General features: G+C 42.3%; 1 protein-coding gene across 1 annotated transcript in view; it reads left to right on the forward strand.

Moving 5' to 3' along the window:
• Positions 1–24027, forward strand: part of LOC310951185 (plexin-A1-like) — a 264511-nt gene that overhangs the window by 207853 nt on the left and 32631 nt on the right. Inside the window, exons 15-19 of the mRNA XM_083919308.1 lie at positions 1012–1179; positions 9911–10004; positions 12934–13170; positions 17115–17258; positions 17952–17961. Of these exons, the coding sequence (XP_083775434.1) occupies positions 1012–1179; positions 9911–10004; positions 12934–13170; positions 17115–17258; positions 17952–17961 (653 nt within the window). The remainder of the gene's footprint in view (positions 1–1011; positions 1180–9910; positions 10005–12933; positions 13171–17114; positions 17259–17951; positions 17962–24027) is intronic.

The following is a 24027-nucleotide window of genomic DNA, read 5'->3' on the forward strand; positions in this document are numbered from 1 at the left end:
ACTTGGTTCTACATCTCTAGTCCTCCCTACTCTAAACACCTCACATTTCTATTATATAAAATAAATATTGTAGAGGAGCGGAAACACCAGTCACTAAAGACTGTGATCTTTTTTTTTCACATCCTTTGCAACCTAAGGTACAATAAATGGATGGACGTAATTTTCTTCTTAGTACAAGTAAAATGATTACAAAAGAATTCACAGACCCATGGATGCCATTATCCAAAGTATCCAGACACAGATCACATGTTAATACCAGATGGAAATGGAGCCAAACACAGTACAACAAACACGTTATGTATTTTGTTGGTAATGGGCCCATCCGCTGCAATCAAAGGCTCCCAAGTGTGATGAGCCAATTGTGATTGCTGTGATCCGTCAGGCCAGGAGAGCCGTCATCTTGTAGGACTTCTGTGGCTTGAAGTGCATCGGTCACAAGTGGGATTACCTAATGAAATTAGCAGGGTACAATATGTTTTAAAGAGAACTGGCTTCCCAGGGTGGACACTGGTAATTTCAAGCGCAATCAGCAAGTAATTGCATATATCAACGCTTCAACTTGGACTTTAGTAGTCAGGGGAAGTTCTGGCATGAGAAGGTAATCATTGCCCTTTTATTATTATGATTCTGTTTTCAAAATGATCAGACTCTGCCAGACAGCTTCTTTGTAGGATATTGTTGCGGGCCTCCCTCTCCTCCCTCTCCCCCCATGTGAATCGTTTTCTTCACAAAGATTTGACTCCACTTTTATTCCCCTCTGCAATCTTGTATCTATAACTATCCTGGATCTCTCTATCTATTAGACATTCCCTGTAAGACAACAGAACCCTCAACATCTTTCGAATATCAGTTCACAACAGTTTCTTATGACATTGTTTAGATTTTAGCTTTGCAGTTCTCCATAGGTCTTTGTGGAAATGTAGCATTTGTCCGAGTTGATGCCTATTTTGGCCGATGCAGGTTTAGTTTGGGATCACCTTCATCCAACTTCTCTTTTGTCTGTCCATCCAGGAGGAATGCCCATGAGATAGTGTGCGTGACACCAGCTGGATTAACAGCAGGCAGTGCATCGGTATTGGTGGATATCGACGATGCTGAGCTCCGAAACCCTGAAGTCAAGTATAACTACACTGACGACCCCACTGTCCTGAGGATTGAACCGGACTGGAGCATTGCCAGGTAAGATATTGGGGTTCTTTATCATTTACTTAGCTGCATATACTGTAGTCTTTTTAAGGTAGTCCATTTATGTTCACAATTGCCATTTGTAGCCCAACAATGGCCTCTAGACAAACCAGAACGTATTCTCTTTTGCCAACCTACCCCTTCACAAAATAACAGACTTTAGTTGAGAGAGGATGTTTTTTAGAAGTTACTGCAACTGTTGTTCCAATCTAGTCCAAGCCGCTCTGAAGGGAGCTCAGTAACTGAAAGAAACCGTATGAAAAATTGTGTTTTCGACTTGAAATTTTGGAGTGCAAGGGTGGATATTCTGAAAGACTAGTGGCTTGAAGAAATCCGAGCTTGGACCTTTGTTTTTGCACTATTGCTTGTGATGCAGCAGCATTAGCAGGATGAATGTAAGGAAGTGTTCTTAATGCGGTCAAAGCTGGCATAAAGGCGAGACGAGCGCTCTAACAGCGGGCTTGGATAGAGGTAAGTTGATGGAGTCTCCGGAGGTTTTTCATGTGGCTCAAGAAAGATTTTTTTTAATGATGGAAATCATCAGTGGCAGAGTAGAGAGTGTAAAATTGTCAGATTATACAGCCCATTAATTGTTTGAATGTGATTGGTGATTGAAGAGGCAGCTAATACTGATCAGATAATGGTGTGTGGGACTGAAGCTCTCCGCCTGAACTTGTGCATCTCTCAGTTTGATACTCAGATCTGCACAGCCTGTCATGCAGTACTGTACATCACCCACAGCTAAATAAATAAAGACCCTCAACCGCTCAGCATTGTACACGAGAGGGAGGACATGCACATGCAAAGACTTTCACATTAAAGTAAATGTACTGGTCTTTATGACGGAGACTTAGGTGTTATTGGCTGTGTTTGTCCTTAATTTCAAAAATGATCCTTTCAATTTAAATATCAGGCGGCAGGAAGAGAGAGTTTTGCAGGTTTGTGTAGTGAACAGTTTCCTAATTTAGCCAAATAACGAGGAACCACGGCTAGCCACTCTGCATGTTACATACCTGATACTCCCATTATAGCCACCACTCTGCCAAGCTGCTTGTTCTGTTACTATTGCTATGGGTACTGGCTAACATCAAGAAGATGTTTTTATTCCACTTTTTAGATGGAACAGAATTTAGGAAGAGAGAAGGTGGCTGGAAATTGTGAAACAGAAACATATGATGTTGTTGCTTTACTGCATTTTTGGAGTGCTAAAAAAAAAGCACTCTTTGACTCACTTGAGCTAGCTCACCTTTAGATTTTTTTGGGCGTCGCACAGCAAGTGTCGTGTGTCAGATGAAGATGAATTGTAGCCTGTTGCTTTGTCACTTGTAGTGTGATCATACTATCAGAGCAGGATGCCAGCTGGTGATGAAGGTCATGATTTTCCTGCAAAATGTTTATGTCTATTACAAACCACCTACTGTGATTTGGCTGGGCCTGTAATTCTGCCCGGATGAATGAGTTCACGGTATTATGTTACCCACCTGTTGGAATAGGCCTATTTGATCTAACATATGTCAGAACACCTGCTTTACCATTTCTAATTTCTCAATTCTGCTATTCTGCATTTTTTTAATTTCCTGTCTCCTGAAGCAAGCAGCTAGCGTGCCCCGTTTCCCCTCTTTTTACCTTCCTCTTTCCTGCTCCTTACTTTCATTCTCTGTATTGCTTTGCTCTCTGCCCTGTGGTGAGTCATCAGTAGATGGTGGTAGACCATAACACCATAATTATTATCATTTTCATATTCTGTCACCTTAGCTGTGCTTGTTTCTACTATTCTGTTGTATTAACTGCCTTAACATATACGTTATATTCACATTACTATAAATTTTATAGTTACTGTTAGGCTTTGCTTGCATCTCTGGAAGTGTGTCTGTCTCTCTCTGTCCATCTGTGTGTCTTTTCTCTCTTTCTCTCTCCTTTTCTTCCTCCCCAACCGGTCAAGACAGATGGCCGTCCTCCACAGAGCTGGGTCTGTCTGACGTTCCTGCCTGTTATAGGGAAGGTTTTCGTTGCCACTGTACTCTACAGAGGAATTGTTGGGTCTATGTAAATCATAAATAAGTCATTGAGTGTGGTCTTTACCTACTCTGTAAAGTGTCCTGAGATAACTTTTGTTATGATTTGACACTATAAATAAAATTGAATTGAATTGAATTGAGATAGATGCAGAGCTTGTTAGAGACAAGTGTTGATGGATCCTGCCCTTCTCCTTTTGCCCAGTAGGACTGGCCGAGAAGCAGCTGAGGCCCAGTCACTGCAAAGCACACCAACTGCGAGGGTGTTTCTGTGTGTGTGTGCAGCTCAAAATTGGGTTTCTACTTCAGGAAGCTCACTCAGGGGTGATAATGCCACACATAAATACAGTACATGCACCCCACTGATTCCCAGAGTCCCTGATGTTTGGCCCCAGATCCCTCCTCCATCTGGCTGAGAAAACCACGAAACAACACACACACACACACACACACACACACACACACACACACACACACACACACACACACACACTCCTCACAAACGGCGACAACACTGTGTGTTGCTTCCAGCTAGTGGACGCTTTCATTTAGCTGATGCGTTTCAGCCAGTGCCTTCTGTCACAGTGTCACACATTGGCTCAGGTAGAAAGTATAGTGAATCAGTGAGATGTGATATCATATTGGTTCATATCTGCCTCATTTTCTGCCTTGGTACTAACAGATGCACACCTGCAGAGAATTTTCATCATCCCTGGTCGGTGATAGAAAGAAGAAAAGAGAAGAGTGGGGTGGGGGGGGGGGGCGTAGAGTGCATTATCATTGTGCTTGGGCCGATGATATTCCATTTAAGAAAAAGACAGAGCACTTTGAAATAAATCAATGAGGAGTGCTCATCTGGGACACAGGAGAAAGATACTTGGCCAGAGCTTAGGGAAGCAATTTTGGACCTAAATATTCAACTCTCCTCCCAAACTGGCTAGATAAATACAGCTGATTAGTATGGGGCTTTCTACTCCTTCAATGCCTTTGAGCAAGGCATTGAATATCCCTACTACTGTATTGCAGCTGCTTAATAGTTACTATTAGAAAGGTGATTGCAGTCAGTCACTAGTCCCCTGAGCTTCTCCTTCTATATTTTCCTTGTACTGTTTTGAGTATTTTAATCCCAGGATTGTTCATTCATTCATTCATTCATCTTCAACCGCTTATCCCGGGGTCGGGGTCGCGGGGGGGCTGGAGCCGATCCCAGCTGACATCGGGCGTGAGACGGGGTCCACCCTGGACAGGATGCCATTTCATTGTTGCCATTGTTCATCATTTCAATAATTGAGTTATTTTGAAAGGAAACTCTTCCTGCTAGCTAGCTTGCTAGCTGTTAATTAGATAGCATCAGATAGCATCAGATAGCATCAGATAGCATCAGATAGTATCAGATAGCGAGCTTGTTAGCTTGGTGATTTAAAGGTAATTGAGTTCACACAGTTTATTCAAAACATGTATTGATACCATGTGTACCCCATTTCCGATCCGCCAGCTCTCTGCCAGCATTTCTAGAATGGCGTGCTCTTTGTCAGTAGTGCAAATTTGTGTCAAAATTCACCAAAAATAACCTTGAGGCAAAAGTTTATTGTAGGCCTGAATATTTCTGTCCCTGTGAGTGAATCACATTCCATTTAAATTAACTTTGCCACAGCATTTTGCTGTTTAATGCTGGTGTGACTGAGTCTTAAGTGTGTGTTTCATTAATTGTAGTCACTATTTGTCATTTTTGTCTGAAATGTCAAACTAACTGGTTCATTCAGTGTTACGGCCAACTCACAGGGAAGCATCCCGTGCTGTTAAATCAAACCTTTTCTTTTATAAATGATTATATTATGATATTTGACAGTGAGAGGGACCAAAGACAGGACGGAAAGGACAACAGGGAGAGTAGCGACAGAGATGGTGAGAGAAGAAAGGGGAGCAGACAGGGAGAAATACTAACAGTGGTTCGATTTTCCCATCTATCCCTGGGTTTATCCTGATCATCCTGTCTGTTCCCTGAAGCATGTACCTCAGCTAAAGAGACTCACTTAGACAAAGAGAGGAGCAGCAGGGACAGAGGGACTCAGCACAAATATACATCAAGCTGAGGAGGAGAGGGAGGAGAAGAAAGGAGGCAGAGGACAGGCAGTATTATAAGAGGTTTGCCTCTCACATGATTCACGTGTGGAAAATGCATAAGCATCATTAAAAATGGTTTATTTAAATGTCCCCCACGCCCCTAATTCATTTCTCTTATAAGAGCACAGGAATAAAATGCTGGTATATATGCAAACACAGTTTACAGCAGGCTTTTAAACATACAGGTATAGAAGCATTGCATTGCATTCAACAATATATTTTATAGGGACAGATTAATGCTAATACTTTGTACTTCATTGGAATCATGAGAGCTCTCTCTCATTCTCAGTATATATATATATATATATATACACACAGTGCATACAAGCATATATACCTTAGCCAAATAAATCATGGCGACAGTCCAAATAAATAGATGAGGAATCCAGAGAAACTAATTTGCATTCAAACTGGAACGTAGGACTAGGAGGTCTAAAAACAACATTTTGTTGATCAGTTTGGGGGGAAGACATATTGCAACTTGCACTTCTTAACATTAATTTGACTCCGCTCAAAAGAGCAAACTTGATTTGTAAAAAATGTATTTCACCATATCATGGCAGAGTTTCATGGCACTCAGCCGAAGTGAATTGAAGTGTCCCATCTCCAGTTGCTGAAGCTGAATTTGGCGCTTGAAGATCACAGTGCTGTAGAAATGACAAGAATAAGGAGTACGAAAACTGAATTTGTATGTATTAATAGGTACATATTCGCAAAAGAAATACTGTTACACCTATGTCAGCTGTCAAAATACCAAAGACTTGATATTCCAAATAACAGCTACAATGATGCTGTTATCTTGAGAAATCTAAGATGGATGGGATCCATTCGTTTTAGCCAGTAATGTGCACCCTGCCAACATAAAGACACAAGCTCTGCTGAAAGGAATAACCAGACTTGAACCCTTTTTTTCTACCAGCAACGCCAGAAATGAGAAGTCTACCTTCATCATCAGTTATTGTAAGTCTCCCTGGATTAGACTGAGAAATGAATGTCTAGCGTTATCCAGTGAGACTCTCTATCCAAGATATTAAGTGGCTCTGTCTCTGCTACATATCACCGTATCACTTACTTGCACATTGGTGCTTTTACACAGAAGTACCAGATTAATGTCTACCATGAAAAGACACCTGTGTTTTGCAGAAATCAATGGTAACACGTGGTAACCCAACATATGGAATGTGCCTTGTTATCTTTCTGTTGTGAAGGTTGAAGAGGGTACTCTCTGAGCTGCAAGCTAAGCCAGCAACCAGGGCTTGTCTAATGCCTCAGTGAGTGGCATAATGCTATAACATAACATTTTAGTCATTGTGTTTGCCTGTAATACCTTTATGATGTCCTGTGGATGTGTTGTCTTGATCGGTTGCCTGATCCTGCAGGGAGAACTAGAACTTCCCCTGATTTTGCCACAACTCAGAGTACCACAGCGAAGTCCTGTCGTCCTTGTCATAGAGGTACGACTAGGCATACAAGGCCCAATCTAGGACTTGACTTGGTAAGAGACAGAAATGGATGACCGCTCAAGCCATCACATCATAATCGTTCAAGAAAGTAGTTAGGCACAGCGATCTCTGAGCAGATGATGCTTAAGGAGATCTCATAACTATGGGTGTTGGCCATGATTGTTTGAACTACAGACTTCACCAAGGCCTACAATACCCATCCAATTCCCACTGTATGTTTTCAAAAATTAGTTTGTGTCCAATATGCTGCGTATTGTTTAGGACTTGTTCAAGATACAAGGTTATAGCCTTTACTTTCAGACATACTATATATACAAGACTACAGTATAAGAGTGTATCCACCTCCAGGCACTGAGAAACTTGTAAAACTACACATGATCAGGGATCTTACAAACTATATTTCTCAGAGGGCACGGATAGCTGAGGCAGCAATGAACGTCTCCAAGCAGAAAACAGAGTAGAGTATTCAAAGTTTGATACTGCCACTGTAAAACAAGGTAGGCATCAAGTAGGTAAGACTCCTTTCATGAAAACCTCACAAATCCAATTTTAGTGCCGCAGTGAAAAGGAAAGACTAGCTACATTGTCTTTACAAGCGGCAAGAGTACTTTTTCTGTGAACTTCATGATCCTTTCTCAGCACTGGCAATCTTGCATTGTGGGGGGTCATCAAAAAGAAACAAGTCCACACATCATTTTGGGTCAAATCAACATAGGATATGACTGAAGAGTGGCTAAACATTTCCCAAAACACAATCTCACTCACACTTTGCCAAATCGACTGGAACCAATTAGCCATTGTTTCAGATCTACCAGCATTCACTGTCTCAGTCATGGGGGAAAAAAATGACATCTTCTGAGAATCAATTTCACCACATAGACATTGTTACACCGAGAGGGTGTGAGTCTGCCTTCACACGCTACTCACCAACAAGATGAAACTCGGGGCTTCAGCCAAGTTCTAGCATTGTTATTTGCTGGATTCGGTTCAGTGACCTTCACCGGCTCAATGCAAACGAATATTTATTTTGTACTGCGGATAGAGTTGTGTTAAAGTATGTAGAGTATCCATGTGGTTCTATCCCCTACACTCAGTCTTACTCTGCCTTTTACTCTTTCATTGTAAACTCCACTGTTAAGGGTTCATCTATATCCCTAACTCATGCCCATGGCTCTCCACTATACACTTAGAGTCACACTTTCATATAAATCATGAAGTTAATGACTAGCTGCATGCATGGAGTCCTGAACTACACAGTTTTATACAACTGCAAATGCTAGTGTTAATTATGCTCGTCATCATATTCGTCATGTTAAAGTGGCAACAGAGGTTTTCTGTTCTAACTTATCATTACGAAGCAAATGCTGATGATGATGGCTTTCAAAAAAAAAATTCCACCAGCGTTTAGATCGGTCCCCTATAAGCCTGGCTTTCACTATGCAGTTTTGTCTGCCCCCAGGTAGAAGGGGGGAGAGGAAAGCTCTTGGGTTGTGCCTGTACTTATGAAGGTAATAAAATAATAACATGGGGCTTCATAGTCGGAACCATGGTCTGAACCAAGCAGCAGAGCATTTCGCTGTGAGGCAAGTCAACAAAACAGCTTACAGTATCTATCATCAAGCACCATGAATGGCAGACTGTGAAACAACTGGAGTAACTGTGGAAACTCTAACATTACCCGGAAAAAGAGAAACAGCCCCTTGGAAGGAGGAAGAGGGAGAGCGATAAAAAAAGTTATTTCTACTCAAAATTGTCTACTACAAGGAGTTTCACTCTGCCTTTATCGCAGCACTGATATTAGTGATTCTGGTTCAAATTGGGAGTTGTTTGATACAGAAAAACGTAATGACTTGAAACATGATACATGAAACCACGATCTCTCCTGATCAAAGTTAGCTTAGCTAGGCTAGTCTGAATCCTCTCAGTTCATTTGCAATTTTCAAGGGTGTTATTAAGTGGCGCAGACCAAAATGGCTGGACGCAACTAGAAAGACCTAAGACCAATCAGAACAACAAAACGTCACTTACAACCAATCAGAGCAGACTTATCAGGAGCGTTGAGCGACAAATGCACGTTTGGGCGGATCTTGGTCTGTTTTGAAGTATTAAAAAAAACAGCTGCCTGCTCAAAGACGAGCTCAAGTCACTGTACTAAACAGTACACTAAGATGTGTTTCAGAAAAAAACATTTGAGGCAGGTAACGGGCAATACAGCAACCATATTTTGATTCACATTTGACCAGCACTGCTTAATTTGACAGTTTCAGCTGAGTTTTGTGAACCCGGTGCATCGCGCTGGAGAAAACTGATGACTGGTTGTCAGAGGATAGACCTGCAGCCAATCAGAGCAGCGAAAAGCTTGACATGTGACTTTTAAAGTCTGGACAATGGCAATGCTTTTTTGGTATTGCCCGACAAGCTTTTCTTTTGTTTTTTGTTTTTATTTGTTTACACAAATGTAAAAGATAAAATTAAAAATGAGAGATGCAAAAAACCCTCAGAGGGGCTTGATCATGGCACTCTACAATGTATACCATAAGGGATTATCAAAGGGGAAAATATATGCATACATGCATTCATATACACAAACATACACATGCAAATCACAATGGTGGGAAAAAGCAATGATTGTAAATCTGTCACAGGCGCTTCTGCCAGAGCAAATAAAGCATGAGCTTGGCAGATCCATCTGGTTCCCAGGCTAAACTTAAGTGCCTTTGTTGCCCAAACCTAACCGCAGGAGACACTCTGACCACTGCCCCACAGCTCCTGTGCGTCACATGAATGCAGTGCTTCAAATTAGTAGTATATAAATGTAACTTCTAATGCAAAAGACAGGTTTAGCTTAGCAAAAGTAATGCTGGCTGAAAGTTGTGACTTGTCCCAGCATTTTACTTGCAATAAACTCTCATTATGAGCAAGTCAGGAACAGAGTTTTTTATGGGACACCCCACCACAGATGCATACTACAGTAATGTCCATTTTGAAGGTGAATATTGCCACTACCAATCACAAATACCACTGAATCAGAGAGGTATTGTCTTGGTACTGGATATTTCTTCATCTTCCTCTCGTACTCCCTTCTTCTCTCTCATTTCTTCTCCCCTCTCTTCTTGCGTACAGTGGTGGGACTCTGCTGACAGTGAGCGGGACCAACCTTGCAACCATCCGAGAGCCAAAGATAAGGGCCAAGTATGGGCAGGCAGAATCCTTTCACGTGAGTATTAATGTGAATGAAGCACACAGTGAATTAACAGGCAAGCAGTAGAGAAATGTGCACAGGCAAATAACTTCACAAACACACCCGTACAGTATATACAGTATAATCCAGTGTTGATTAATCATCTTTACAGATACATACGGTGCAAACATCGAGTGACAAATATATTCAGACGTACAGTACCTCTCCGCACACACTAGAATATATGTAGAAAACTTCTATAGTGCCGCTGAAGGTGGCAGACAGTCTGTCTCTGTGTCGGCTCCCTCTACAGCTACAGCTTCAGACATCTGACGCTACCTCAGGCCGCAGAGCTTTTCAAATGTCACTGCACCACATGAGTGTTTGTGTCACAAAAAGAAAGAGACAGCGTGAGAGAGACAGCGAGTGAGAGTGAAAGAGAGGGACACGGAGAATGTTTTGGGATATGTAGAACTGACAAAAAAAAAAAAACATGCAAAAGCTGAAATCCCGTTTTGAAAAGTTGAAGAGTTTCATCAATTCTATAGAATCACAAAGCACTTTGGTGATTGTCACTTTGAGCTGAAGCTCTTCAGTTGTCAAGGTTAAGAACTGAACTTCAAACAATACTGAGGCACAGGTAAAGCTGTCCCTTACTGATGCATCCCACACAGCCGTTTATAAAAGTGCTTCTTTGCACTTAAAGGACCATGATACGTTTTAATGTTGCCACCCATTTACTACAAATCATGAATACAGAAAGGACATGGTCATTTTCCAAAACATATTTAGGTGTTTTACATTTTTCAATACATTTCTTAAACCCTTCCAGACAACCGTTTTACTAATAGTACATATATAAATATACTAAATTAACACTACTACAGTATAGCAGATAAACAGATAACATACTATAACTTGAGACAAATAATGAGGTAGAGTAGTGGAAGTATACATATTTGTAAAATCCCCATGTGCAGGTTACTGAATAAGCAAAACAGTGGAGTGGTTGAGACCAAAACAACAGATGAAAGACCTGTTCGACATAGGTGAGTTGTTATACAGAGTTATTGCTTTGGGCAGGAAAGCCTTCCTATAGCGGCCCTTGTCTATTGGAGAAGGAACTCCTCTGTCTGTCCAGTAGGTGGTGGAGAAGGAGGTCAGGGGTATCTGTAATGGCTAAAAGTTTGTTCCGTATCTGTCATGAACGATACAGAGATAACACCCAAAACAGGGACCCAATGCAGACACGGACACGGAATAAAAGTACAAACAAATATTTAATTACAATTACAAACAAAAACGCAAACACTACAGTGGGAAAACAGGCAGTACTAATGACGAGACGGTCGAGGGAAAAACACGAATGAGGAGACGACGGAGAATCAGGGAGACAGACGAGGAAACAGGAACACGGGAAACTACGGAGAAACAGGAACAAACACGATTAGAAAATACTTAGCGACGGGGAGCGTGATAACCACAACGAGAACAGGAATGCCAATCCGGGGGGAATAGTTTACCAATGAAGGAATACAACAGTCCGGCGCTGCATGCCTGTCAGCTCAGGGTTTAAGTAGTAGTCCAGGTGATCAACGTAACGGGCTGCGGCTTGGGGGGAACGCCTACCGGACCTAGACGACAGAAACGAGAGGAACACACACATGCAGAGAAACACAAACAGAGGGAGACAAACTCACACAAAAGGACCAGAGGAGGGTACTGACAGAACAGAGTCTTGACAGTATCCTCCTCTCCACCGCAACTCCAAAAAGTGTGAACTTTGCAGTCCATTACGGAGCCAACCTTCTTAATGAGTTCATTGAGTCTGTCGGTGTCGCCGGCTCCAATGCTGTTCCCCCAGCAGACTACAGTCAAGTACAGTCAGTGCGTCGGCCACATCAGCCTGAGAGAAGATTTTCAACACCTCGGTGTAGGCGTTGAAAGATCTCAGCTGCAGTCTGCTCGTCCCCTTCTTATGTACAGCCTCGGTATCGGTGTTCCAGTTCAGTCTGGTTGAGTTAAATGAGATGAAGTAACTTTTAGTATCTTTTCAGTCACTGCACTTTACATACGGACTGTACTTGTACTTGAATCCGAATCAATGGAGCAGTTATTCATAAGCTAAACGTCCGTATGAAAAGAACGCAGCAGTGTAAAATACATTTGTAGTAAATGATAATAACGTGTATAAATTGAAGCAAACATGGCCATAGCCACGACATTGTGTATTCATGTATTCTCCAAAGCAATGCTGTAAAATGCTCTCAGGTGCATGCAAAGGCAGACGGCACCCATTATTAACATTAACATTATTAACAGTTGATCCTAAATTTGCAACCAATTTACATTTCCAATAAGTGCATAACAGCATAACAGTTTCACAGGGCATTGGCTTACAAAGAGGATGGGTTATTACACCCAACAGATCTATTTTAAAATAAATTTATAGCCCACAGGTTACTTTTGCTAGTTTAAAGAGGGTCCTGCTACCTGTTTTCAAGGATATCCTCTTTTTTAATAGAACTCTAACTAGATTAAAATGAAAAGTAGCAGGTTTAGAATTGTGCCCACGTTCAGTGTACATATAGATTCACACAAACATTCATTCATTCATTCATCTTCAACCGCTTATCCCTGTCGGGGTCGCGGGGGGCTGGAGCCGATCCCAGCTGACAACGGGCGTGAGGCGGGGTACACCCTGGACAGGACGCCAGTCAATCACAGGGCACATAGAGACGAACGGAGACAGACAACCATTCACACCTACAGGCAATTTTAGAGTCATCAATTAACCGAACACATGCACGTCTTTGGACTGTGGGAGGAAACCGGAGAATCGGGAGAAAATCCACGCTGACACGAGGAGAACATGACTAAAGGAATTGTCTTTTTCCCTCCTCGTGGATAGTAGATCTGACCAAAAACATAAACCTTTTTTGTTTCCTCTCTCTCTCGTTTTCAGAACTGCACGGTGTATAACAACTCAGTCATGGTGTGCCTGGCTCCATCTGTTGCCGATTCAGAGCTGGGTTTTTCTGAGACCGGCACAGGCCCCGATGAGATCGGGTTCTACATGGACAACGTGAACGCTCTGGTGGTGGTCAACGAGACTTTCAGCTATTACCCTGATCCCGTGTTTGAACCGTTGAGTCCCTCTGGGATACTGGAGCTCAAGCCCACGTCGCCACTCATTCTCAAGGTGAGAAAAGCACAAGTGTTGTTTTTGAGATATTCTTTGCTTGCCTGAGCATTTCAGCTCATCAGTGCTCTGACTTAGAGGTTTTTACTTTGCAACCAACATTGACTTTTACAACTACTTATCTAGGGAGCCTGGGGATTTGTCAGGAACTTGTTCTACAATGTAGCTGTGAAGCTGAGTGTACTCAATTGCACTCCCTTTTTCTTGGTGTTCGAAAATGATCCAGCTTGAAAGATAATTACCAGAGGCGACAGTGATGCTGGTACTGTTGTCTGTGTGAATGGCATCATGTCAAAATGTTGTCCCTGACCAGGTGTGGATTCATGACCAGGCTGACCTAGGCAGCAGCCTTAGAGCCCCAGATTGGCTATTTTTTATTCAAAAACATGAAACAGCAGATGTGACACACATCATCCCAATCAGATGTTGCAACGGTCACATCATGTGGCCAGGTTCTTAAGGTCAGTTTGCTTTTCAGGCAATATGTCGGTGCTACTGGCTAGCTTAGTGTAAAACAAATGAAAAATGAAAATACAAAAAGCACAATGGCAAGAAAAACACCAGCATTTTGTAAACAACAAAACAGGGTGTTGGTTTAAAAAACTAAAAGGTGTTACCAGCTTAAAGATGCACCATGAATATTTTTTATTCTGTAGCATAATTGTTTATAGCACAGTTTTTGTCTCAATATGCCACTGAAACCCAAGTGTGTGCAATGTAATATTCTATGCACACAAGACTGGTACTAAATCTTTTTTTTTCTGGTAAGGCATGATGAGTAAGAGGGTGCCCGACAAAAAGAGTAGCCTAGGGGCCAATGACCGCCTTGATCCGCCCCTGTCCTGGAGACACCTACGGCAGCAGGTGTTTATATTTCTGTCTGCGGCCAGATTTAGGCACAATGACAGTAAACCCACCATGCAAGACACAAAACATTACAGGTGTGTGGTTGAGATCAAAATCAAGGCCCAGGTCAAAGATTGCTGTGCTCAGAGCACATATAGGTATATATATATATATATCATCTCATCTTCAGCCGCTTATCCGGGGTCGGGTCGCAGGGGCAGCAGCTTCAGCAGGGGACCCCAAACTTACCTTTCCCGGGCCACATTAACCAGCTCTAACTGGGGGATCCCGAGGCGTTCCCAGGCCAGTGTGGAGATATAATCTCTCCACCTGGTCCTAGGTCTTCCCCGAGGCCTCCTCCCAGCTGGACGTGCCTGGAACACCTCCCTAGGGAGGCGCCCAGGGAGCATCCTTACTAGATGCCTGAACCACCTCAAGTGGCTCCTTTCAACGCATAGGAGCATGGCTCTACTCCGAGTTCCTCATGGATTGCTGAACTTCTCCCCCTCTCTCTAAGGGAGACTCCAGCCCCCCTCCTGAGAAAACCCATTTCGGCCGCTTGTACCCGTGACCTCGTTTTTTCGGTCATGACCCAGCTTTCATGACCATAGGTGAGGGTAGGAACCAAGATTGACCGGTAGATCGAGAGCTTTGCCTTCCGGCTCAGCTCTCTTTTATATATATATATATATATACACTGTATATATTTGAAGAAATATAATAATAATAAATATTTCATTCAAACCTAGGTCTCAGGTAGCGGTGCAGTAGGTGGATGCTTTTCTCCCAAGGTTTTTCTACTTTCAGCTTCACTACAGGAGTCTCAAACATATTGAACGTATCTTGTATTAATAAAGGTAAAAAAGGCTGCATACACCCACACATGCATTTTTGTTCACACAAGAAAGAAAAAAGAGATTCTCAAATGTGTTTACAAGGTCCCATGAAGGGGGCAAAAATCTCACCAATTCATAATTGAAAGCTGAAAGCAAACATTCACACCTTCCAAGGCCAATTTCTCTCCTTTTGGTAACTAGCAGCGACTTCTTTGACTGACATCCTCCTCTGCAGCCTCGAGCCCTCTCAGAGAACAGTCTTTTCAATTTGTGTAATTAATTTCTAGTGCTGGAAGGGCAGTGTTGAAGCACACAGGCCCACGGTCCAGGAGATTTGGATTATATTGGTTTTCGTTTTCATTAACAGTGATTGGACATAAGTATATGAAATGAATTGGCAATTCCTGAGTTGCGCGTGTACGTGTCATTATATCATCTCACAGAGCTGACCGGAAATATTCAGTGAAAGAGTTATTGGATAGGAATACATAGGTGCTATTACTAAATGCCAAAATAACTCAAACAATCAGCAGATCAGTGTTTTAAAATCACTTAAGCGGGTAAAAACACAGTGTGTGTGCTGGCACAATGCAAGTAGTATAAAACACATTTACGTCATCTTCCATCAGTCTACACTTTGCACAATAAAAGGGCAATATAATATCCATTTCTTTTAGATCAGTGCCACATTGATGTGAAAATTGCATTGAATCCAGTGTTCGGCGCTTTAATCATCTGCTAGAATTTGCCTTGACTATCTCTTGTGTTATCACAGAGAGCGTGTGACTCTGCTTATTTCCGTGAAGAGATTGAATGCAGCATAACCGTCGTGATTTGTTTCTTAAATGATTATTTATTAGCAAAGAGCCGCTCAGTAATTGCCAAATCTCCTGCTTGGCTTGTTGGTTGGAACTGCGTACCCATTGGAATCGTGATGAGATGGACGAAAATACAATTTGGTCGGATGGGATGCGGGGGTTGCATTTCTCCGAGATGCTCGCAATGCACTCGCCACACAATTAATTTCTCATCTGAAATGTCGGGTGTGTTTTTACTGAGGTGTGTTAGCGGGAGAAGAAAAATAACATTTATCTGGTCATGTTTGCAGAGTGCTTTCCTGTGTGTGTGTGTTTGTGCGTCTCTGAGAGCGCGTCCCTGCATGATGCTTCTTGCCTGTAGTGTGTATGTGCAGCAAGAGCTCCATGTATGACTAGATGAGCTGGACGGAATGGGATGCATGTTTACAGAGTTGCAGAGTGGGGCCGGGCGGTGGCCTGCAGAGACGATGGGATTGGAAAACGGAGCCTATCTCTGCGTCCCACTGCTAAACCAGCGGGGGACACAGCAGCTATCTCCTCTCCTCTCCTCTCTCTCTCTCTCTCTTTCTCTCTCTCTCTCTCTCTCTCTCTCTCTCTCTCTCTCTCTCTCTCGCTCACTAGCTGTTTTCTGCTCAATCTCATTTTCTTTCTCACTTTAGAATATATGCTTTTTCTACCTCTCATGATCTTTTATCTGATGTTTTCTTGCCACGTTTTCCATCTGTCTTGTTTTTCTTTGTATGCATCTTTCCCCCTATTGCTTTTTTGTTTTCTTGCTGCTGCTTGAGTCCCGTCCCACCCCCCACCCCCCCTCTGCTCCCCTTACAATACAGACAAAGTGTGTGTCAAATTGGAACTAGTGGACTTGATATTGAAATGGAAAACTGGAACTGAAATCGACAAATCTTATCACATCTCAGGTACAGACTTGTACAGACAGGAGACAAAGCAGTATTGATCGTGAGGGTTTGTGTGCTTCACAACTGCCTCCGTGTACTGTAGAGTATATTTTTCTGCCTTCCTCTTATTTTGTCTTATTAGTGACAGTTTCAGCACATTTAAAAATATATATATTTTTTTTTTACAAAGAGGTACTGACTTACAGCTTAAAGCAACAATCACATGAACAACAACAGTTGCAAGCAAACAGTTGATGCTCGCAAATGAGTAACCAAACATTTTTGCCTTAAACGATGAGTCCTGTGATATTTTATGTTTTTTTCCATTACAAAAAAAAACCATGAAAAGATCAAAACCAACAATTTATTGGTCTTATCAACTGTTTGGCGTGTTTATGAAAAGCAGCTCCACATCAGCGAGCGACGCTACGCACTCAGTGTTCCTTTATAGCGACGAACGCAGACGCTGCAGTTTGCGTAGTGAAGTGTGCATAAATAAGCTCAGTGCCTCTCCTCACTGCATTTCTCCCTCCGTCTGTGTTCAGGGTCGTAACCTGATCCCAGCCGCTCCGGGTAACAGTCGCCTCAACTACACGGTGCTGATTGGAGAGACCCCCTGTGTCCTCACCCTATCGGAGAGCCAGCTGCTGTGCGAATGGCCCAACCTCACCGGACAACACAAAGTCACGGTCAGTTCATAACTCTGCATATTCTGTCTCTTCCTCTTCCGTCTGCGTCAGTGACATGTTGATCTGACGGGACTTTGACTTTCAGAAATGATGCACTTTTCTGTCTCGGCTCGCTGCACATTACAGGGCTGAGGCCGTCATGGTAGACTTCTTTCTTAATCATTTAATCATTTCTTATCGTTCTCATTCATTAGTAAGTGGGTCAGTTTTCAGTTTTTCAGTCACGTTTATTCAAAAACAGTTTATAAAAGGACAAAAAAAAAATCTCTTCTACTTGGTATATCACCACTGACCCAGTAACTCATGCTTATGCATACGAAAACATTCGAGCCGGACAACCTCAGCCCGTAATGTCACTCTAACCTTGTTGTTGAGTTATGTGAATAACCCCTTGCATTTTTTTTTCTAAACAATTTCCTCTCGACATATCCAGGATACGCTCCATTGAGCTTGCACACCAAGGCTGCTGTTAAATATTTAATGCTTAATTAACATGTTGATCTTCATTGGCCTTCAGGTAGCCTGTTGCTAATAAAATGAGGCAGTGGAAGTATCCGCAACCAAACCCCTGATAAATATACGACCGTCCATTCATAATTCAAAGCGCTCATCTGCAGGCGTCGCACCACGTCAGTGCGTTAATGTTGAGTCAAATCCATTAAGGGTTTGAAATGTCGCAACTCGCATGTTCAGCATGACCACGGTGAACCTGCGGACAAGTCTGCAGATTGAAAAACACGTTTCTTCCCTATCCACTGAAGCGTATCCCCGTCCACAGCTGTGCCGGCGTCAGCGGTTCTTGGCTGCACGTGTAGGATCTTAAGTCACTCGGTGCCACGTCCGTTTTTCACATATTTTTATTAGCTTCACTTTACACTGATGGTGTGGACAGTTAATAGTACACAACATTGAGTGTACCTAACCTTCAGTAAATTCACACGCCAATCCACCACCCTCGCTCAACTCTAACCAAAGTTGGACTTATGCCCACTGCCCCGTACATCACTCCCTGCATCGACACCTTGCCCAGCATTGACCCTCGTTGCAAAGAAACATTTATAGCTGCAAGCATGTAAGGCTACCTGCTTAATGTCGGCACATCTGATAATAATCACTCAATGACCACATCAAACCTCCGCACAGGTGTCAAAAGCAGGGCCCAATATACCCTGCATGCTTCCAAGGTGATGAATGCGTGCTGGTATCTATTAAAATGAATTAGTGATGAATCGTCCTCATGCATTAATCAAACATCAATATTAGCCTAATTTTACACATGATCCATGATGATGGCAATAAGAAATATAGACATTAAAAAATACATTCCAATATTTTAAAGGTGCTGCACACTGTCAATTAAGAAGAAGAATAATTCCTTTATTTGTTCAATTAAATTTTCACTCTATTATTAATTTTCATTTTACACACACAGGCCCGAATTACACACACATGCACATACAGGATCTATATACATGCAATTAATGGAGAGATGTAAGAGCTCAGCAGTGCCCAGCAGATGAACTGGCACCTCTCCAGCCACCAGTCCATGCTCCACTCATGGTCCACACAGGGTCTCGAACTAGCAACCCTCCGGTTCCCAGCCAAGTCATCTATGGACTGGGCTACTACTGAGCTACTGCCCCTTTGCCTGTTCTAAGATGACAAGTGGAGTTTTTGTTTTTTGGAATATACTATCAACATAAAGTTATGCACATAGCTGCCTCTCAAGACTGATGAACAGGTTAATAATTGTATAACTGATCCAAGAGAAAATAGATAAGACTAGAAAATAGTGTACAACTGAATGTGGGCAAACCCTTACTCTAACCCTCAAGTTTATGTCCATGACAAGGCAGTAGGGCTCTGTCCTCCAGGTATGCAGAAACATTAAAGGTGGTTTTAAGAATAGAATTGTTTCGTGAGGATGCCACTGATGTGCAGACGCTAAGCTTGTCTCTAAGCTTTAATCCAGGAACCTTGTTCAATGTATAAACCTTTCGGATGAGCACATTTTCTCCAACTCTCAGCAAATCCAAGCTAAAGTTGCATTTTTTGAAAGTTGCTACCACATCATCATTGAGTTACTCGTCCTGTTTTCTGTGTGTCACAAGCTGCAACTATATATATATATATATATATTGTTATATATTTTTTTATCGCCACCCACAGTGAGAATGCCGTTGATGTCACTTCTAGAGTTTCTTATTTTCTGAAATTACGGCAGCAGGAAATAGCATTGGAAAAAGTCAAAGAATAAGATTACAAGTGTGTCCCGCGGCAACCGTTCAGCTTTACTTGTCCTGAGCTGTCAACAGGCTGCGAACCGAAATCACTGATTCACTCTGACTGGAGCAGACTTTCAAAATCACAGCGCAGCTCCTGGAGCATCTGTATTGAGGAAGGTCAAACCTCAACCAGGGCAACGCTTTGGATGTTTGTCTAAATTATCCCGCCAGTACACCCGCCCACCTCCTGCCCCTTTTAAACTTATCACCAATTTCCTTCCACAGTCATTTCAATACATCTTTATGACATTTACTCCCCGCTAGCTACAGCCAATATACCTAGAAAGCCACTGACAGCGCATCCATGTAATTCAATATGATAGCTCTCAACAGAACCAGCCAGTTCTGAGATGGAACTGGATTTTTTTTTTTTTTTTTTTGAACAAAATGTCATGTTGAATATCAGAGCAATGAGATGTGTTGGCGGGGGTGGTGGAGTTAGTCCTTCGCCTGACAATAGCCGAAGAAAAAATAGAGCTGTCTGTTCCGATCTCTTCTGCTGTGTGTGTGTGTGTGTGTGTGTGTGTGTGTGTGTGTCTGTCTGTCTGTCTGTCTGTCTGTCTGTCTGTCTGTCTGTCTGTCTGTCTGTCTGTCTGTCTGTCTGTCTGTCTGTCTGTCTGTCTGTCTGTCTGTCTGTGTGTGTGTGTGTGTGTGTGTGTGTGTGTGTGTGTGTGTGTGTGTGTGTGTGTGTGTGTGTGTGTGTGTGTGTGTGTGTGTGTGTGTGCGTGTGCGTGTGCGTGACTACATTTACAAGTGTTTGTGGCTTCCTCATTGTGTAGGTTGGCACTTGCGTGTTTGTGTTTGTGTGTGCGTGTTGTGCGGAGCGCTGCAGAGCAGGAACACAGCTGTAGCACAGTAATATTCCCCATGTAGAATGACCTACATACAGGGGACCCCAATGGGTGTCCAGCCATACTGGGCGTGTGTGTGTGTGTGTGTGTGTGTGTGTGTGTGTGTGTGCGCGTGTGCGTGAGCGTCTGTGTGTCAGTGTGCATGCGTCCCTTCTGATGCTCAGCTGTGTGTTGGCAGCTGTGTGCCTCCCTCGAGTTTTTCGAAGAAACTTGTTTGTTGTTTTGGCCTTCAGCTTTTTAAGTTCTTCCCTGAGTCCTTCAGTCTGTCAGGAGGATAAAAATAGACAAATGCTTAGAAAATGTGTCACAGACTTAATATTGTTTATACTTAAGCTGCATTCAAGTCAACTGAGGATAAATTATCCCCCTTGATGATTATACCAGATATAGCAGTGACCTCCCAGATGATAATACTAATTGGCAACGTGAGGGGTAACAATCCGGCACAAAGTGTTTTCCATTTCCCTTAAATAAACATTTGAATTCTCAATGGCTTTCAGCATTTCTTTGTCATTTAGAAACACATTAAACCTCTATAAAAATGTCTCAAACCATTCTGTGAGACTTACAAATATACGTTTCCTGACTCTTATTATTTTATTTATTTATAGGGACAATGCACGCCGATACCAGTGTTCACCAAAAGGCTAATTTTCAACCGTTATCCCTCGGCCTGATGTTAATCGCCCATTAATACAACAGACAAAACCCACAACGTATTAGATTAAAGCCAGAGGAAGCCAAAGCAGTGTGTCAATAGTCCTAGTTCTTTGTCTTGCTGCAGTACTAAAAATACCAGGTGTTCTACTCATAACATCACACATTGATTACATTATTTACAATGGCATCATCTTTCTCAAGTGTGCCAGTAAACTGTGACACAATGAACAAAACCTGACGCTGAAGCAGCTTAATGGAACTCAGCCATTGTTCATTTCATTATTTATATCCGCTACGGTTTTGACAACATTTCTCCTGTGGCCTGTTCGGCCTCAGAATCACCGCATTTCTTCTCGCTGTCGATGTTTTAGGACTTTACTCTTAACTTTGTGTGATTTTTGTGTTTTGGTAACATTAAATATCCTCTTAATATTTTATGTAAATCACTTGGAATTGCCTTTTTGCTAAAATGTGCTGTATAAATTAACTTGCCTTGAAGTCTAGAAGAATGTTTATCCTGTAATAATTGACTTTTTGGCAGCTTGTGGGCACAACGAGCTTAAACAACAACATATTTACCACATACAGCTACATTACAAATGTATGTCCAGTATCCACTGTCCTTATAGCTGTCCGGGGGCGACTGTGGCTCAGTGACAGAGTGGGTCGTCCTCCGTTTGAGAGATTGGCGGTTGAACCCCGAATTGCTCCCCGTGCGTGGGAAAATGGGTGTGTAAATGTGGTGTGAATGGTCAGATTAGATTAGATGGTATGTAGATGTCCACTGCCATCGGTAAGAATGTCAGTGTGAATGGGTGAATGTGACAAACACTGTGAAAGCGCCTTGAGTAGTCAGAAGACTAGAAATGAGCTATAAAAGTACAAGTCCATTTACCATAGCTCTGTTCTAGTCTCCTGAGAGAAATATCCGTCGCTTTAGCTTCTAAGTGCTCCGATATGTTCACTAGTTAGTCGCTAACGTTGTCTGCCTGTCGTTTGTTGTTGAGCTGGTAGCCTGCAGTGGGTTTAACAAAGCTTTCTCAGCCGCCTGCTGCTGGAAAGCAGCGATGAGAGCCGTGAGAATAAACCCAAACATTAAAAGTCGCAAGCTGTAAAACTAAAACAATGAGCTGAAAAAACACTACAAGGCTCATTTGAGCCGAGGGAGTTGGCTAATCCTTTTCTGAGTTTATCACTATGAGTGATTCCTATCGCACATATCACATCATCATTGTTGGTAGAAACAGAATGATTAGAGCAGCCTTGAGACATCAACACAGGATCAAATGTGTGAAGAGTCACCAGTTAGCACTTAAAGTGAAATTCCTGCCTAAAATCATCTCAGGGTCTTTTTCATGAAATAAGTAACAACTATTGATGGAGATACACCTGACAGTCGCTAATAGCCGAATATGGCTAACACTGATAGCTCGGGGCAGCATGGTGAACGCATTAAAACAGCTTTTTTAACCAATTATACTGCTCACGATAACACTTAACCTCTACAGTAGCGTGATAGAAGTCCCTGTACATCAACTGAAGCATCAATGGGCTCCTTCCTTTACTTCCTTGACTTTACTATGAGAGGAGCTGGTACCGAGACCAATAGGTAAGTCTTTTTAATAAATTCCGGGTTCACTAACTGCGTTGTTGCTGCTTCGGTTAATGTGTAGGGACTCTTATCATGCTACTGCAGAGTTTTAGTGTGATCATGAGTAATATAAGTGGTTAAAAATAGCTGTTTTAATGCGTTCACCATGTTGCCCTGAGCTAGCCAGTGTTTTAGCCGACTTTAAAAGCAATGCAATTATAACATGAATGCAGTGTGTTGTGCATGATACTGCAGCAGCTTGTGCATCCTTCATGGATGTCTTGAGATGACTTGCAAACTTATGATGTGATTACTGTATTACCGTCCCTCACAACCAAACTAATCCAAAGTCATACTATAGTTGTCTAAAAAAAGAAACTTGTATAAGTTAATTCAGTTTAATCTCCTTCTCTGGAGCCTGGTCGTGTCCACGCGGCTAATTGGCTGCTTAATCTTATACAAGCCAATCTAATTGTCTCTACTATTGCAAATTCAATTTGTAGGTATTGCCTACATTGATATTGATATAACAGCTTCTGTATTTTATATATTTAAATCAGACTTTGATCGTGTTAACATGCAAGTGCAAGAGTTTCAAAGCGTAATCACACCGCCTTTTAATCGTTTATCAACCCCCCTCGTGGATAGCTTGATTTGATGGATTCCAGCACTGTGTTGTTTTTTTGTGTGTTTTTCTGAGACGCACTGCGCTTATGTAAGTGTAGTTAGTCAGAAAAAAAAACATTACATGTGTTTGACTTCCCATAATTACCAGGACTCCTTGGGGAGAGATTTAAATGCTGGTGATTACTTTGTTTGATTAAATATACTGTGTGTGGGTATGCGTATGTGTGTTCTGGGTGTCTTCAGAGTTTTGTGTGTCCGTGTGTGTGTGTGTGTCTGGGGCTTAAACTTCTCTCTGTGTCTACATACACTGCACTGCTTTAACCTTGTATGTAGAGTGTTCACTCTCTGACCTAAATCAGTTTGTTAAAGTTGACGGTGATAAATGAGGACATTAACTGCAAAATATCTATCTTAAAAGCCAAATTAGAGCCTAGACAGCTGCAGAGAAAGAGATCTTCATTCCCCAAAACCCTCTGAAGCTGCTCCCCTGAAGCCACGGCTCAAAAACTCTTTCTGACAAGAAATGTTCACAGTATTGGAGGTGATGTAAGCCTCTCCAGTATGAGCCTGTCGAAGATCCGCCTGTTTAGTGCGAGTGCAGAACACATCAAAATTTAATGATCCTTGTGGTAGAAACCGGGCCAACCAACTTCTCTTTCATCCGACCACCAGCTTTCGATCTCTTCAGACTATCCCTATCTGTTCTCAAACCCGGAGAAAGAAAAACAAGCAGCGGTCACCTGTTTTTTCATGTC

The sequence above is a fragment of the Echiichthys vipera genome (assembly GCF_963691815.1).
Source record: "Echiichthys vipera genome assembly, chromosome: 9".
Classification (NCBI taxonomy): Eukaryota; Metazoa; Chordata; class Actinopteri; order Perciformes; family Trachinidae; genus Echiichthys; species Echiichthys vipera.